The sequence below is a fragment of the Caloenas nicobarica genome, chromosome Z, assembly GCF_036013445.1.
Source record: "Caloenas nicobarica isolate bCalNic1 chromosome Z, bCalNic1.hap1, whole genome shotgun sequence".
Classification (NCBI taxonomy): domain Eukaryota; kingdom Metazoa; phylum Chordata; class Aves; order Columbiformes; family Columbidae; genus Caloenas; species Caloenas nicobarica.
The window spans coordinates 80,389,088-80,403,708 of NC_088284.1; the positions used below are offsets into that span (position 1 = coordinate 80,389,088).

General features: G+C 42.8%; 1 protein-coding gene across 3 annotated transcripts in view; it reads left to right on the plus strand.

The window, feature by feature from the left end:
- Window positions 1-356: 356 nt before the first annotated feature.
- The window catches only part of RASA1 (RAS p21 protein activator 1), a 59,957-nt gene continuing 45,692 nt past the window's right edge, over window positions 357-14,621 (plus strand). For all 3 annotated transcript variants that reach the window (XM_065655703.1, XM_065655704.1, XM_065655705.1), the window contains exon 1: window positions 357-999. In XM_065655703.1, coding sequence (XP_065511775.1) covers window positions 563-999 — 437 coding nt within the window. In that variant the 5' untranslated portion in view covers window positions 357-562. The remainder of the gene's footprint in view (window positions 1,000-14,621) is intronic.

Sequence of the window (14,621 nt, forward strand, 5' to 3'; positions counted from 1 at the left end):
GCCGCACGGCGGCCCCTGAGCAAACCCCGCCAGCACAGCGGCACCGCGCCTGGCCCCGCCTGCGGCTCAGGGCGAACCACACCGCTCCCGCGCAGCCGCTCCCGGACCCCGCAGCACCTGCCGCCCGCCCGCGACATTTGGGCCTTTTCCTTTATTTTTCTGCAATAAGTGAACACCGCGCTTTACTCCCGCCCCCCGCTGCGCACCCGCGCACGCGTGTGTCCGGTGGGGGGGGGGTCGGTGCGCAGGCGCGGTGCGGGGCGGCCCGTCCCGCTCCCGCGCGCTCCCGGGGCGGCGGGCGGAGGCGGGGTGAGAGCGCGGGGCCGCGGCAGCCGCTCCCCTGGCGGCCGCCGGGGCCGAGGCAGCCGCGCCGGGGCCCTGCGCAGCTGCCCTGCGCGTCCAGCCCCCGCCCAGCCGGGTATTGTTCGCAGCCCGTCTCCGCCGGGGAAGTTTTGCCCTCGTCCCGGCTCCGCTCCCCGCCGGGGTGGGGGGGGGGGCCGGGGCCCCTTTGTCGCCACCTCCCCGGCGTGCGGCAGCCAGACGGGGGGGGGCGAGGCTCAACATGATGGCGGCCGAGGCCGGGGGTGAGGAGGGCGGCTCGGTTACCTCAGCCGGGACGGCGGGTGCCGCCGCCGGCGCGGAGCCGGGACACTACCCCGCCGTGTGCCGGGGCAAGGGGCCGGGGCCGCAGGGTCCCTTCCCGGAGGGCTCCGGCGGCGGCAGCCCGGGCGCCGGCCCCCCGGGTGGCCCGGCTTTGTGCTCGGTGCTGGGGCTCCTGGAGCTGGGCGCGGGGCCTGCCCCGCCGGCGGCCGGCCCGGGGCAGGGACCGGAGGCGGCCCGGGCGAGCGATCCCGGCACCGCCGCCTTCCCCCCGCTGCCGCCACCGCCGCCCCCCTTGGCCGGGGGGCTGGGGACTGTGGACGAAGGGGACTCGCTGGACGGGCCGGAGTACGAAGAGGAGGAGGTGGCCATCCCGCTCAACGCGCCCCCCACCAACCAGTGAGTAGCCGCCGCCCCGCCGGGACGCACCACGCCCGGCCGGTCCCCCCCTTCCATCCCCCCCTTCTCCCGAGGAGCGGGGTCGCGGCGCCGGCCCCACATCTTATCCCGGTGGAGCGTGCGTGTCAAAGTGCCGTCGAAGTCCCGCAGAAGTTTTGTGCTTCCGCCCCCCCCCCCCCGCGCACCCCCGTCCGCCTCTCCCCGTTCCTCTCCCGCAGGAAGGCTGCTCCGCCGGGAGGGTGCCCGGGTTCGGGAGTCCCGCTGCGGGCAGACCCGCCGCCCGCCCCGCGTCCCAGGGCCCGCGGTGGGGACGGGCGAGCAGCGGCTTCACCCCTCTGCACTTGGAGGGGGTACCCCGGTCGTAACTAGGGTCCCCTCCTGGAAGAAAGGCGCTCTGGTCGAGCCCAATTATGTTTTTATTTTCCTCTTTTTTTTTTTTTTTTTTTGCAATTTTTTTTGTAGCGATACTGCAAGCTGCCAGGAAGAGTGAGTTATTCCGGTTGTGGTTTAACTACCTGTTGGGGAGACTTTTCCAATCTCTGCTAGCACCGTAGCCTTTGTCGTAGGAGCCATAAACATTTAAAAAAACAACAAGCCCTAACAAAAATGCTATCTGTGGCATTCTATGATTGATACACCGTGTCATCATTTGGTATTACATGGTTTTCCACTTAAAGCACCTCAAAACAAGCCAGTAATCTTTAGCTTTCCCATTTCGTATACAAATATAACAAGTAGCACACAGGTGTTTGTTATGTTTGGAGAGAAGAGTCAGTTAAAAAAAAAAACCTGTAAACCTGCAGTTAAGTTTTATAATGCATATCTATCCATTAGGTTAATGTGGGTTCCTGAAGTTCTGGTAATGGAAAGAAACTTGCACTAGAGACAGACCAGTTCTCTGTTTATATTTTGTGAAATATAAGATCAGATATTTTTATATAGAGTTCATGTAATTAATAAGTGCTCTGAACACAACCTTTGGATTTAACTGTAGAATGTCTACAGGTTTATGTAAAGCACTTGCGAGGCTTCTATTAGAACAGAAAAGAGCCCCTTTTCAGGTACTCTTCTCAGAATAAAGTTGTTTAAACACCTTTCATTGCTATCTACAAATATGTTGTTTCTGAAGTTGCAGTGAGTATATCAGTAATTTAGGGTTTTGAGGTACAGGGTTGTAGATGTATTTGAGATAGAGGTCAGAAAGTTAATCTGAAAACCCATCTGAATTTGGGTTCTTTACGTTCTCTGCTAACTCCACTGACAGAGAGTTAACTTGTGCAGTATTTCATCTGCTTCCAGGGTTTCAGGAGTCATTGCAGTTGTAAGGAGGACATAAAATGTAACATTCTAGGATTTGTTTTAAACTAATCTCTCTAACCTTGACAGGCTTCCTAATAATCCTTTATTCTTTAAATTTCTAGACTTTTGTGGAAGTTTGTAAACATTAAGGCCTTGTTTTGTGAAGACAGCGTTTGAATAGTCTTAAACTTGTATACTTCCCTAACGAGCTAGAAAGAGGATTAGGCAGATTTGACAAAGGATAATGAGGGAAACAGAAGCACATGAAAGCAGAGTTACTTCTTCAGTATTGTGTGCCAAGCTGGTGAGGTACAGAATTCTGCTCCTCTGGTTTTCTCTCTGCTTCTTCTGTTAGACACGGCTAAGTTCCTCAGAGAACGGAGGAAAAAGCCAAAAAGCAGGCTTTCTTGAAATAGTTTTAGAAAGTGGGGTAATTATTTATGAATAATCACCTGTTGGATTCTAAATAATTGTTAGCACATCTACAATTCTGAGTGGATTTTGCAGTCAGAATGTCATCTTTTAAGTCATGTGCAAGCATGATGGTAACTGTCATGAAAGAGGATGTTTGATTTCTGGCAAGGAGTACATGCTAGGGGAAAACTGCAGGGGCCCTGATTTTTGTTTTGGTTGACAAAGCTACTTACCCTATTCAGACAAAGGAGACATTGAATTTTTTGCAGCACCAGGGCGTTGTTCTGTAGTTAAGTGTTCTTCTCTTGAAGATTCTTTAATACAGACACATCCAAGAAATAAAATACTTTAAAAAAAATCGATTCAGAATTTTGTACCTCCATAACAGTTTTCCTTGTAGTTTTATCCTTGGTGTGTGACTTTTCCATTAAAAAAAAAAAAAGTAAAGTTTGGCTGATAAAAATAATTAGAAGCCTTCTTACCTTTCATTCATCTCTTATTTATTTTATACAGCATGTATTTTTACCATTCTCTGCTAAGTCATTTAAATTAGCCATATGTCAATACTAAACTGTATCCTTTCAGTCCTGCTGTTTTATTTTGCAAGTGCCCTTTCTTTGTAGTCATACCATCTGCTTCTGTGGAGTTGAACTCTTTATTACCAAAACCAAAGATCAATATTATCTAACATCCTATATGAGAAAAGGCCCAATATAAGTCTTTAAAAGCTGTAATTGATCTTGTAATTTAAACTTGGATTAAATTTCTGCAGTGGAATGTGATTACAAAACTGCTGTTCCATTTGTTTAAATACGACTGCCAGCTCCACCCTTTCCCACTTCCTCCTAATTCATTCAGTTTTTACAGGAGGCGTGCAGGGTTGGGTTGATGGATAATTCCACGATTCTGTCAAATGCTTTTGTTTCTTTGTCTTAATTGCTTACAATATATTGTGTGTGCATCAGAAAATTGAGAGTGTTCTTCACTCCTGGCTTTGCTTTATGTGATATAAAGTTACTATTGTCCTGTATAAGAATGAAAAGGCATTATTTCTTTCATAACAGTAAGGATTCACTAGTCTTCTTTGCCTTCCCATGGACATGCATCACATTTCAGGATTTACTGAATGGTCGGGTTACAGACTCAAAGAAAGATACCTCGTAAAAGTGCTGCTGGTGTTTCCAAGTTCATATTCCAATTAGACTTTCAAGTATAAAATGAAATGAAGCTTTCTGCATGAATTTAGACACAACTTCACCGCTTTTTCATCTCCTAACTTGTTCTGCAAATTAAAAAAAAGTATGAACCACACACAAGACAATCAAAATCTGAGTTCCCAGTTTGCAAGTATCAGGCTGTAAACGTGTTAGAAAGACTAGACTTTTTTCTTTTTTTTTTCCCCCAATATGAGTAGTTTTTAAATACCGTATTATAGTTGCTGTTATGGTTGTTAGAGTAACTAACCTGAAGAGATGGGAAGTGAAGCAGATGCAAGTTCTGCACTTCCCATCAGGATGCTGTAAATATAGTTTGTTCAGGGCAGTCAGGATGTGTTCGTCTTCACTAGCGAGCACCTAATACACTTAATTTCCTCTTCTTTTTTCCACATACCTAAGGAAGAGGGGAATGTGTCTTCTCTTAGTGTGTTTTCTTCAATTTTCTAGCAGTGGGAGGAGATTGTCAGCATGTAGCAGGTTCTCCTTTATTCACAAGCTTAACATCCCCAAGTAGGGTTGATTTTTATCCTCTTTGTTCCTGAGTGAAACTGACTTTAGACTTGTTTGTGCAGTGTGTGTGTGTGATTTTTCATTTTTCTGGAATGTGCTTATATTGTAGCATACTTCAATGTGGGAGATGCAGGGCACTAGGAAATAAAGCGTGCAACTCTGTTCTGTGGGGTTTTTTTCCCCTCCATGCCTTCTACCTCATTTGCAGAGCTCCCTGACAGAGGGAGTGTAAGGAAACGCTTTTGGATTAATGATTGAATGCTATTTAATTTGGTTGTAGACTGGCAGTATATGGAATAGATCAGTTATTTATGTATTTGATTAAAGTCTTGGTTGACAAGATTATTTTAGATCCCAGCGTTAAGGTGGCAGAAGTGATTCCAGTATATTGCAGCAAAACTGACATTTCTCATACTGTGTGTTTTGAGCAGTGGTTATCAGTTTGAAATGGAAATCAGTTGAAATCGAAAGCTATCAACCATACAAAATGAAATAGGCTGTCAAAATACTGTCTGGTTAAAACAAATGTTACCTGAAGCAGATGTATTCTTGCAGTCACTGTTGGTGCCTGTTGAGGCAACATAATAGTGAGAAAAATAGCTGAGTTTAGAGAGGTGGACAGAGAAATATTAAGTAAGCATGAATTGCATGAAAGTAGATAATTTTCTGCCTGAACGTGGTGTGAAGTTGTAGTTTCTTGAGATAAGTCTGTCAAAGGTGAAAAATCCAGGGGTTTGCAGCATTTGTTTATTTCAATAGCTTACAAAAATATTTTTTTTTTCTAAATAGTGGTTTAAGGTCCCTTTCCCTGTTGAACAGAAAACTAAGGGGAAATAATCTTGACATGTTCCGTTAGGTGCTGTATAAACAATAAAAAATGAAATGTGGTGTAACTTGATCTTAGTGTATAAGGCTTCTTTTGGGTATAGCAGTTAATGTGGTTAGCAGGTAAACTTTTATTTTTTAGATCATTTATTTATTCCTGTTCTGTACAGAAGGGAAACACATTATTTTACTGAAGTTGATGGGTAGTGTACTGATTTGGCCACTTACAAAATAGACCTGAATATAAATCTGGTTTTAGTTCTGAGTGAATGTGTAGCGTTAGAAGTGCTGAGTTAAATGGATGGTTAACAGCAGCAAAATCGTACTTAACCGTATATAGGAAGCAAAGCAGTAAGTAAACTGAGTATATTAGGTATGTATATAAGTGAAAGCTTCAGATGAAGGAAACAAGAAATAGAACAGCATTTGATGCTGGAAAAAGTTTGAGGAGGATTTTTCAGTAGTTCAGTCAGTATTTCTAGTTAGCATCATATGATGGCATTTTGTTTAAACTGTGAATAGAGTCTCTTGACCTGCACTTTATCTAGTTTTTATTTTGTGTTGTATATTGACTCCTAGAACTTCAATGTGGGACTTAAGCCTTCATCTACTGGCCTACTGTATTAAAAGGCATAATATTTTGCCACATTTCTTTACATTTTCTTATCTTAATGTTTTGTGGCTGGAGAGGAACACAGATTTTAATGGTGGGGCATGGGCCTCTGCAGTGTAGGACCCCATTTGTCCATTCAACAATAAATTCTTAGGATTCCCATAGCAGTTTTCCAGTTTCTCTCATATCTTTCGTTCTCCTTTAACAACAACAACAACAAAACCTTGGAATTTGTCTCACTGGTAGGCACAGTAGAACGGAGGAGAAAGCATCTTGTTTTAACGTTCATAGAGTACCAGGTTGGGAGGGACCACAAGGATCGTCTGGTCAAATGTTTCTTGGCACAAGCATGGTCTAGACAAGATGGCCCGTCACCTGTCCAGCTAAATCTTAAGAGTGTCCAACGTTGGGGAATCCACCACTTCCCTGGGGACATTATTCCAATAGCTGATTGTTCTCGTAGTGAAAAATTTCCCTCTTGTGTCCAGTTGGAATCTCCCCAGGAGTAACTCGTACCCATTGCCCCTCATCTTTTGCATGGGACTCATTGTAAAAAGGGAGTCTCCACCTTCTTTGTAGCCACTCTTTGTGCTGCATAGAAATATTGCACTGAAATGATTCTGTGTTCCTCTGTGTGGTCAGTACCAATAAAATGTTGCCAGTGCTTGAAAAGTTTTATATACTTGTCCTGTTTTACATATTTTTATATACTATATAAGGACTGCAGTTGGTCTTTAGTATTTTTTAGTTTTATGTTTAATATCTGCTCTATCACTCTGGAGCACAAAAAAGTTTCAGTTCTCACATGAGTCTAAATTACATTTTGTGTTGAAGGTGGTGAGGAGTAGTCAGCATGGATTTATGAGGTGGAAGTCACGCTTAACCAACCTTCCACAATGAGATCATTGGTTCGGGGACACAAGGAGTGGGTTTACCCCAAATCTTGTAAGACTTTTGACACCGTCTTCTAAACCTCCTCAGAGCCAGCTGGCAGTGTACGGGTTAGATACATGGACAGTGAGCTGGATGGAAAACCATCAGGATGGATGATCCTGAGGAAAACTATCAGAACGGCTAATCCCAGAGCGTGGTGATCAGCCGCACAAAGTCCAGGTGCAGGCAAATCAGCGGTGGTGTTCCCCAGGGGGTACCTGGGGGGCTGATGCTGTTTAACGTTTTAATTAATGACCTGGATGCTAGGACAGAGGGCACCCTTAGCAAGTTGGTGGACAGTGCAAAGCCGAGAGGAGTGGCTGAAACACCAAGTGGGTGTGCTTCCATCCAGAGTGACCTGGACAGGCTGGAGAACTGGGCTGTGAGGGGTCTTGTGAAGTTCAACAGAGAAAAGGCAAAGCTCTGGCACTGGGCGGGAAATAACCCCAGGCACACCTGGGGGCTGCTCAGCTGGAAAGCAGCTCTGCAGGGAAGGACAGAGCTAGCAACACACCCTCATGGCAAAGAAGACTGAAGTGTCTTGGGCTGCTTCGGGAGGAGCGTTGCCAGCAGTTGCAGGATGATCTTTCTGCTCTGCTCAGCACTGGGGCAACGCATCTGTGATGCCTGATCCAGTGCTGTGCTCGCCAGGAGAGATGTGGACTTAGTGAAGCAGGGCCAATGAGATGATGAAGGGACTAGATCACCTGTTCACTGAGGAGAGCCTGGGAGACCTGGGACTTTTCAGCCTGGAGATGAGAAGGCTTGGGTGGGTCTTATCTGTGCCTATAAATACCCGATGGGAAGCAATGAAGGTGAGGGAGCCAAACTGTCCTTAGTGGTGTGCAGCAACAGGGCAAGAGGCAATGGAAACAAATTCAAAAACTTGAAATTCCATCTGAACTTTTTCTAAAGACTTTTATTGTTTTATTGTGGGGGTGTCAAACAGTGGCAGAGGTTGTGGAGTCTCCATCAACAGAGATATTCGTTACCCAGCTGAACAGGGCCCTGAGCACCCAACCAGCTGTAGCTGACCCTGCTTGAGCAGGGCAGGGGGGGAATGTTGAATTACGTGAGCCCCAGCAGTCGCTTCCAACTTAAATTGATTCAGTATATGTATGAATATACTGTTTCTAGTTGAGAATCAGTCTTACAGGACCTATTTGCTGACAATTGATACTTGAAGTAGACAGGTATAACGTCAGTGGCAGAAGCTAATGGAGCAGACTTTAAAGGAAAGTAGAAGAAATCATTGGGTGGGTAAATTGATTATTTCATTATTTCCTGTGTTGGCAAATCTCCTAATTTCTTCCATAAAAGCTCAAGAATTTGCCCTTTAAATGAAATCTTTCTAAGGTAGCTGACAGTGCTTCCTAAATAGTTAATAAATTTGATTGGAATGTCTGCCTTTTCCTTCTAAGTCATCTTTTTACTACAATTATTAATGTGTACAAATTGAAGCACACAAGCTGGTATTGCTAAATTAACCGCTGGTCACCACACTCAGTGCAACCCATCAGCCCACTTCCTTTCCACCTTTCAGATCAGACCATCCACACAGTTCGTATCTTGTCAGTTTGTCTAGTTAATGTTAGTGTTGAGATGTTGGTTGTATGTAATTATATTTGAAGAAGCTGAGTATGTAGCTACATGGGAATATTTAAAACATCACAGTTTTCTCTTAAGGATTACTGTCATTGTCTTGGCCGGGGTGCTGTTATGATTTTCTTATTAATAGCTACTTATAGATATTTGGACAAGGGTTTCTTCTGTGAACTTCCCTTTTGTGGATTAGTTTCCAGAAACTACTTAGGTTTAGCCAACCTTCGATAATCAGTTCAGGAATCATATAATAATTCTGTGTAGATTTAGGTAAGAAGTTTTTCTGAAGTCTTGGCCTTTTTTTTTTTTTTTTTTTCCAATTTAGTCAACCCCTTGTTTTACATACAATTATGTGTATGTATGTAAATCTTCAGCCATATGTAGGACATGCACAGAAGCATATACTGTCTCTGGCTTACGCATCGGGTTTTGCATGGTTACTTTATAGCTAAATTGCATCATCTTTATATAAAATTTAAGAGTAACCATAAATCAATCAATTCCTTTTTTATATTGCCATCTGTTAGTAGAGTAGCACTGAAGACATTAAATATTCAAGCTTGGGTACTTGCTTAATCCAGAATATTAAGGCATTGCTTGCATTATCTTGTTCAAACCACACCTTTTCCCTGGACTTTTTCTTGGGTAAGCTTTTTGTGCTTTCTAAGCATCTCTGGAGAGATTTTTTGTTCTTTGTACTCCTTGGCCATAAATGGGATGCTAGAGAAATGTCTTTACTCTTCCAAAAGCAAAATGTTCCCAAGATTCTGTAGTAACCGTCTCATTCTATATTCAAGTCTAGAAACAGATTTTTTTTCCCCACTGTTGTTACTGGTGTGCATGGGAAGTATTGGACATGCTTTAATTCAGGTATTGTACCTATCTTAGTGTATAACTGTCAGAGTTTTCTTGTTATAGGAGCAATTATCTACCCATGGATGCGATGGACCTCTCTAGAGAGGCATTCCAGCTTGCAAGAAGAGATGAGAGTGGGGCACAAAACAAAAACCTGTGCTTGGTTAGAGAGGGTGAGGTGTAAGGGGAAGGAGGAGCGAGGCAAAGGAGCCTCTGGTATGTTTAGTGAAGTTAGTGGCAGACAAGATGAACCTCATCTTGGAAATTCCTTAATTATTGCCAAAGAGTATCTCTTGGTTTGTCTAGCTGTGTTAACATAGTTTCTGTAGTAGTTACTCTTAGTTCAAATAAAAAAAGGCGTATTTTTGACCTGAGGGCACAAGTAGGAAGCATTTAAAAACTGGAAGCTTCTCACTAAAAACTTCAATGAGTTCCAGAATTCACTTCCTGAGCTGTGTCTTCAGTAAGAAAATGCAAGCTGTTTCAAGAATTATTTTTTAGTCAGTTTAGCAATATTTCACCAGCTTATTGGTGGCTCTTGCAAAAATGAGATGGGCAATCATTCTTTTTTTCAGTAAATATATGTCAAGTAGGATTGGAAGAAATCTTTCAGCTATGTGTGGTGTTATACCGTTGTCACACCTCTGTCTCTTAAAGCTTACAGCAGTTGAAACTTTCAGAATGTTTCTTAGTGCAGTTATTTAAATGTATTCCTTCCTGACTGTATGCCTGGTTGCTCTTTCGTCTTGGCAAAGTCTTTTTGTTAAGACGTACCGGGGTTTTTGGGTGATCTGTTTTGTTCTAGCCGAGAGTTGACGTAAATTCTGCAGAAAGTGTTTTAATGACTTTTCTGGAGCTCTGCAAATCTCTTGGTTAACAGGTTGGCACAAACTGAGGGTTGCCTCTGGTAGTGACTTTCCAGGTTTATTAGCTTGTCTCTAGTCTTGAAATGCAGCATGATTCAGTTTTCTATGTGCTGTTTCTGAGGGCTTTTGGAACAGTCAAATGAGGAAAGTAGAATTATTTTTCATTAGACTTACATGGGTATGCTTATGTGAACCATACCACCTCTTAGAAAAATGCATAGGGATGTAAGAGGGATAAAGCAGCTTTCTCCCTTTCCTAGAAGAGTATGTAACATTCAGTTTCACTCATATTTGACAAATTACTCTTGGCTTCAAGTTAGTTTCCTGTGTTTTACTAAGGTGTAGCAGTTGATACATCTTTGCAGAGCTTTTTCTGGCAGGAAGTTCTTTATGGTGTGGAGAACTGCAGACTTGGTCAAAAATTGGTAGGTACTGAATAGTAACTAACAAGACAGGAGAGGGGTATGAATTTAGTAAAGTCTGAGTGAAACAATTTAATCGCTACAAACAATGTGCATAAAGGAAGTAATGCAGCCTTACAAATCTGACAGAGATGAGGGATAAAGTATTAAAAGGCAGAGTCTGGATAAAAATGATTAAGAATGCATTTTAGCCTGAGAGAAACTAGAAAGACTGAAATGCAACCTGAACAGTGATTAGGAGTATCAAGTCTTCAGATGGAAAGATTGAGAGGGAATGGTTGGTGCTAACAGGATAAGAAGAAACAAATAAGAATACAGGCTATCTTGTGATTGGGGTTTTTGTTTTGTTTCTATTCTATTTTTTTTTTTAATTTTTCCTTTTTCTTCATGAAACTGTACTGAGATTTGAGTGCCATTTGAAGTTGATTTTCCCAGTTCAAGGTAATAATCTTTGCTGTCTCTTGCTTCTAATGGGAGCAGAGCTCATGTAGTCTGAGGAGGTGATAACAAGAATCTGTAATATGTGAAAGGTATGAAGGTAGTGACTGAATTGATAGGAGAGGAGCTCTGACTATGACTGCTGGAAGTTCTTCATTCTTCTTAGGAGTTTTGTGAAGCAGCAAGGTATGGCTAAGAAGAGCTTTGAGTAAGTGGCTGTGGCATTTGATGACTCCTTTTCCTGTGTGCCATAACTTCTCTCTGGATGGAAATAGAGAGGTCTGCAGCTATTGTCAACATCTACATTTGTACTAAGTTGCTGAAAAGCACTTCTACTCCCCTTCAGTACTTTCTCCTGGAAGTCCACCATCTGCTACCTCTTTGCGAACAGCCTGTGGCTTGTGTGGACCTCGTGGTGTGTCCACATTGGGGGCCAAAAGTCCTGTTGAGGTACCATGAGCTTGCTGAAGGGATGCTGTGTAATCATGTTCCTGCTCACAGCACAAAGTGCTGGCTGGGCCTGAGGAGGCTGGTGTGATGAGGTGTCTGGTACCCAGCATCTTCCGTGGAGCAGAGGAAAATTAAGGAGCTCTCCTTTGCAGGCTGCAGGTGACGCAGGGGTACGAAGCTGGTGAAGGGTTTGGGGGGGAAGCCGTATGAGGAGCCTCTGAAGTCACTGGGTTTGTTCAGCCCGGGGAAGAGGAGACTGAGAAGAGAGCTCATGGTGGCTCCAGCTTCCTCAGCAGGGGAGCAGGAGGGACAGGTGCTGAACTCTTCTCTTTAGCAACCAATGACAGAACCCGAGGGGAAGGCAGGAGCATGTGCCAGGGGAAGGTCATTTGGACATTTAGAAAAGGTTTTTCACCCAGAGGGTGCTGGACACTGGAACAGGCTCCCCAGGGAGGTGTGACGGCCCCAAGCCTGACGGTGTTCAAGAAGAGACTGGACAACATCCTCAGACACAGTGTGAACTGTGGGGTTGTCCTGTGCAGTGACAGGAGTTGGACTCGATGATCCTTGTGAGTTCCTTCCAACTCAGGGCATTCTATAATTCTGTGATTCTAACAGCTCTTAACTCCTGTGCAACTCATTTCATGAGGTTTGTGACTTGGGTTGTGGCTGTTGTGGCTCTGTGTAGTGTTGGACCATTCTCCTATGCAGCTGCATGTTGCTTGTGTGTATATATAATCTGTTTGTGATGTTGTGTCTGCGTTCTGTCTGTTTGCTGTAATTAAGATTATGATGCATAGGGCTGGAGTTCTGAACATGCTGCTTTTGATTTAAACTGGCAGATGGGAATATTTTCTTGCAGAGCTTCTGACTGGTTTGTGAAACATGGAAGCCTATTCTTCGTATTTTCTTAGGAGCAAAATAAAGGTTGCAATTTAGGTAACAATTCTGCAAGTTTGTTACAGCAGTGAAATGGGTAGTCATGGAAACAACCAATTAAATTGTGATCTATAGTTAGTAAGACATTTTATAGTTTAACCACTTCATAACAATCTGTTGCAGGGCTACTTAGGTTTTCTCTTTCAATGCATGTCATAGTACCTATTGTATTGTCAGGGCACTATCTGTGATTCAGAATGTCATTTAATTATGTTTGCTCCAAGCACTGTGAAAATAGTGGATTGTCAGTATTTAAAAATTTGCAAAGTTAATGTTAGAAATACAAAAGAAATACAATAGAAATACAAATACTAGACAAGCAAGCAGCGGTAATTGACTAGAAATGCCAGGGATCTTGTCTTTGACAATGATAGAAGAGATACGTGTAAGCAGCAGTGAGTTACGGTATTCAGCGCATGCATTTGATAAGTCACAGCCACAGGGGCAACTTTATATTTAAAAGCCAGGTTTTTTATTTGGTACCCTCCTATCCAAACCGTAATTCCTTTAATGAGTCATGTAGGGCACTGTAGAACTCCATTTTATGTCTGTTCAGAAGCTGTATTTGATGTAAACTGAGATCGGGTTAAGAGTTGCTTCTACCTGTGAGCACAGTAAACTTGAACCTGTTAAAAATACTGAAGTCGTTGATCTTCGCCTATAAAACTCGAAATGGTGCAGAGTCTCCTAAGAGGGAAAGGTATTTTCTTGTGATGTATTTTTGCAGAAACACTGAACTTGGGCTTTGTCGAGATGACTGATTGAGGGATAAAGCCAGAGGATTTGGGATTTATTTTATCTCAGAACTTACCTGCTCTTATCCTTCAGTGTTCTGCACTCTTTATTCTCTCATGAAATTACAAGGGGTAGGGCAGCTTCTGTCATTTAGTCATTTCTGTTGTACTTTCTTTGGATAGCACTAAGTATTGGATGGATGTGCCTTTGTAACTGATGATAATACAGTGTAAGTGATCTTAACATTTTTCACTAGTATGAATTGGTGCTTAGTACATCAGCCAATATTCACAGAAAAAATTGACCTATGGATGTGTATTTCAAAGCAAAAAAATCCCATAACCTTTTAACAGAAGTATTAAAAACAAGATGATGCCACTCCTTAATTGAGCACTTGATATCCTTAAATCAGATCAAGTACTGCAATTTTGTAAAATAGTCTTTACTATTTACTGTCGAACTACTTGAAGATAATTATGCAAAGTTGCAGAGTGCATCTTCATGTGATACTGAAAACAGGTGATAGCTGGATGGAATATAAGCCTTGTCTTTCTAAAAATGAAGTCTTTCAACACTCTTATGCTGTGTATTGTTTGAATAAAGTGGTTCTGCCTAGTGATGAGACTGGTAAAATGCAGTTATTTCCTGACAAGCATTTTGCATACTCCTAATGGTGTCTTAAAAGCTTGTACTTCAGTGTGTATCCTGTTTGTTAAAGATGCGTGCTATCTCAAGAGGCTTTCTGGGGGTATTACTTGAGCTGTTTTCTGGTATCATTGCTCGATACTGACTGCTTTACTGCCATTTGTATCTTCATATCAGTTGGCAGTTAAATGCTTATTTCTGTAGCTAGTGGTGTAATTCGTGCATTACACTAAGGCATAGTCAGTTATAAAATACAATCAGCTGTTAATATTTCAAATATATGCTCAGTGACACTGAATTTAATTGTACCAAGACATTAACTAGAAATTTTGATTTCAGAAAACAAACCTTTTCTGAAATAGGGCAAGAAATAGTTTTTAGCCTTGCCTCTACTTTACCCGATGATAAATGTCTCCTGTTATGCTTGATATAAAATTGTTCAATGGGAGAGAATTTACATAGCCTGTTCAGCGTTAGTGATCTCCAGTATGTAGGATATACCAGTGTATATGCTTTGCTGTCACCAGCAAGGCCGGCGTCCTCTTTACTCACAGCTTCTGGTCTTAAAATTTGAGCGCCCAAGTTTGTGCTATCATTATAAGAAATCCCGGTGCCTGACAGGAAAGTTGAATGTTTTGCTTGCAAGTAATCCTGCCTTTTTGTTTTCCTAGTATATTTTTAATTAGTAATTCGCCTTTTCATTAACACTCCCACCTTCCCGGTTTAGAATGTATGCCTCTAAGTTTGGCACTGTAAGGCAATGTTTCTCTCAATAGAGTTAAGATTATTTTTCTCAAGTGGGTGATAAATAAGAACAAATAAAAGCTTAGTGAACTTATTGTTAATTTAAAATAGGCTT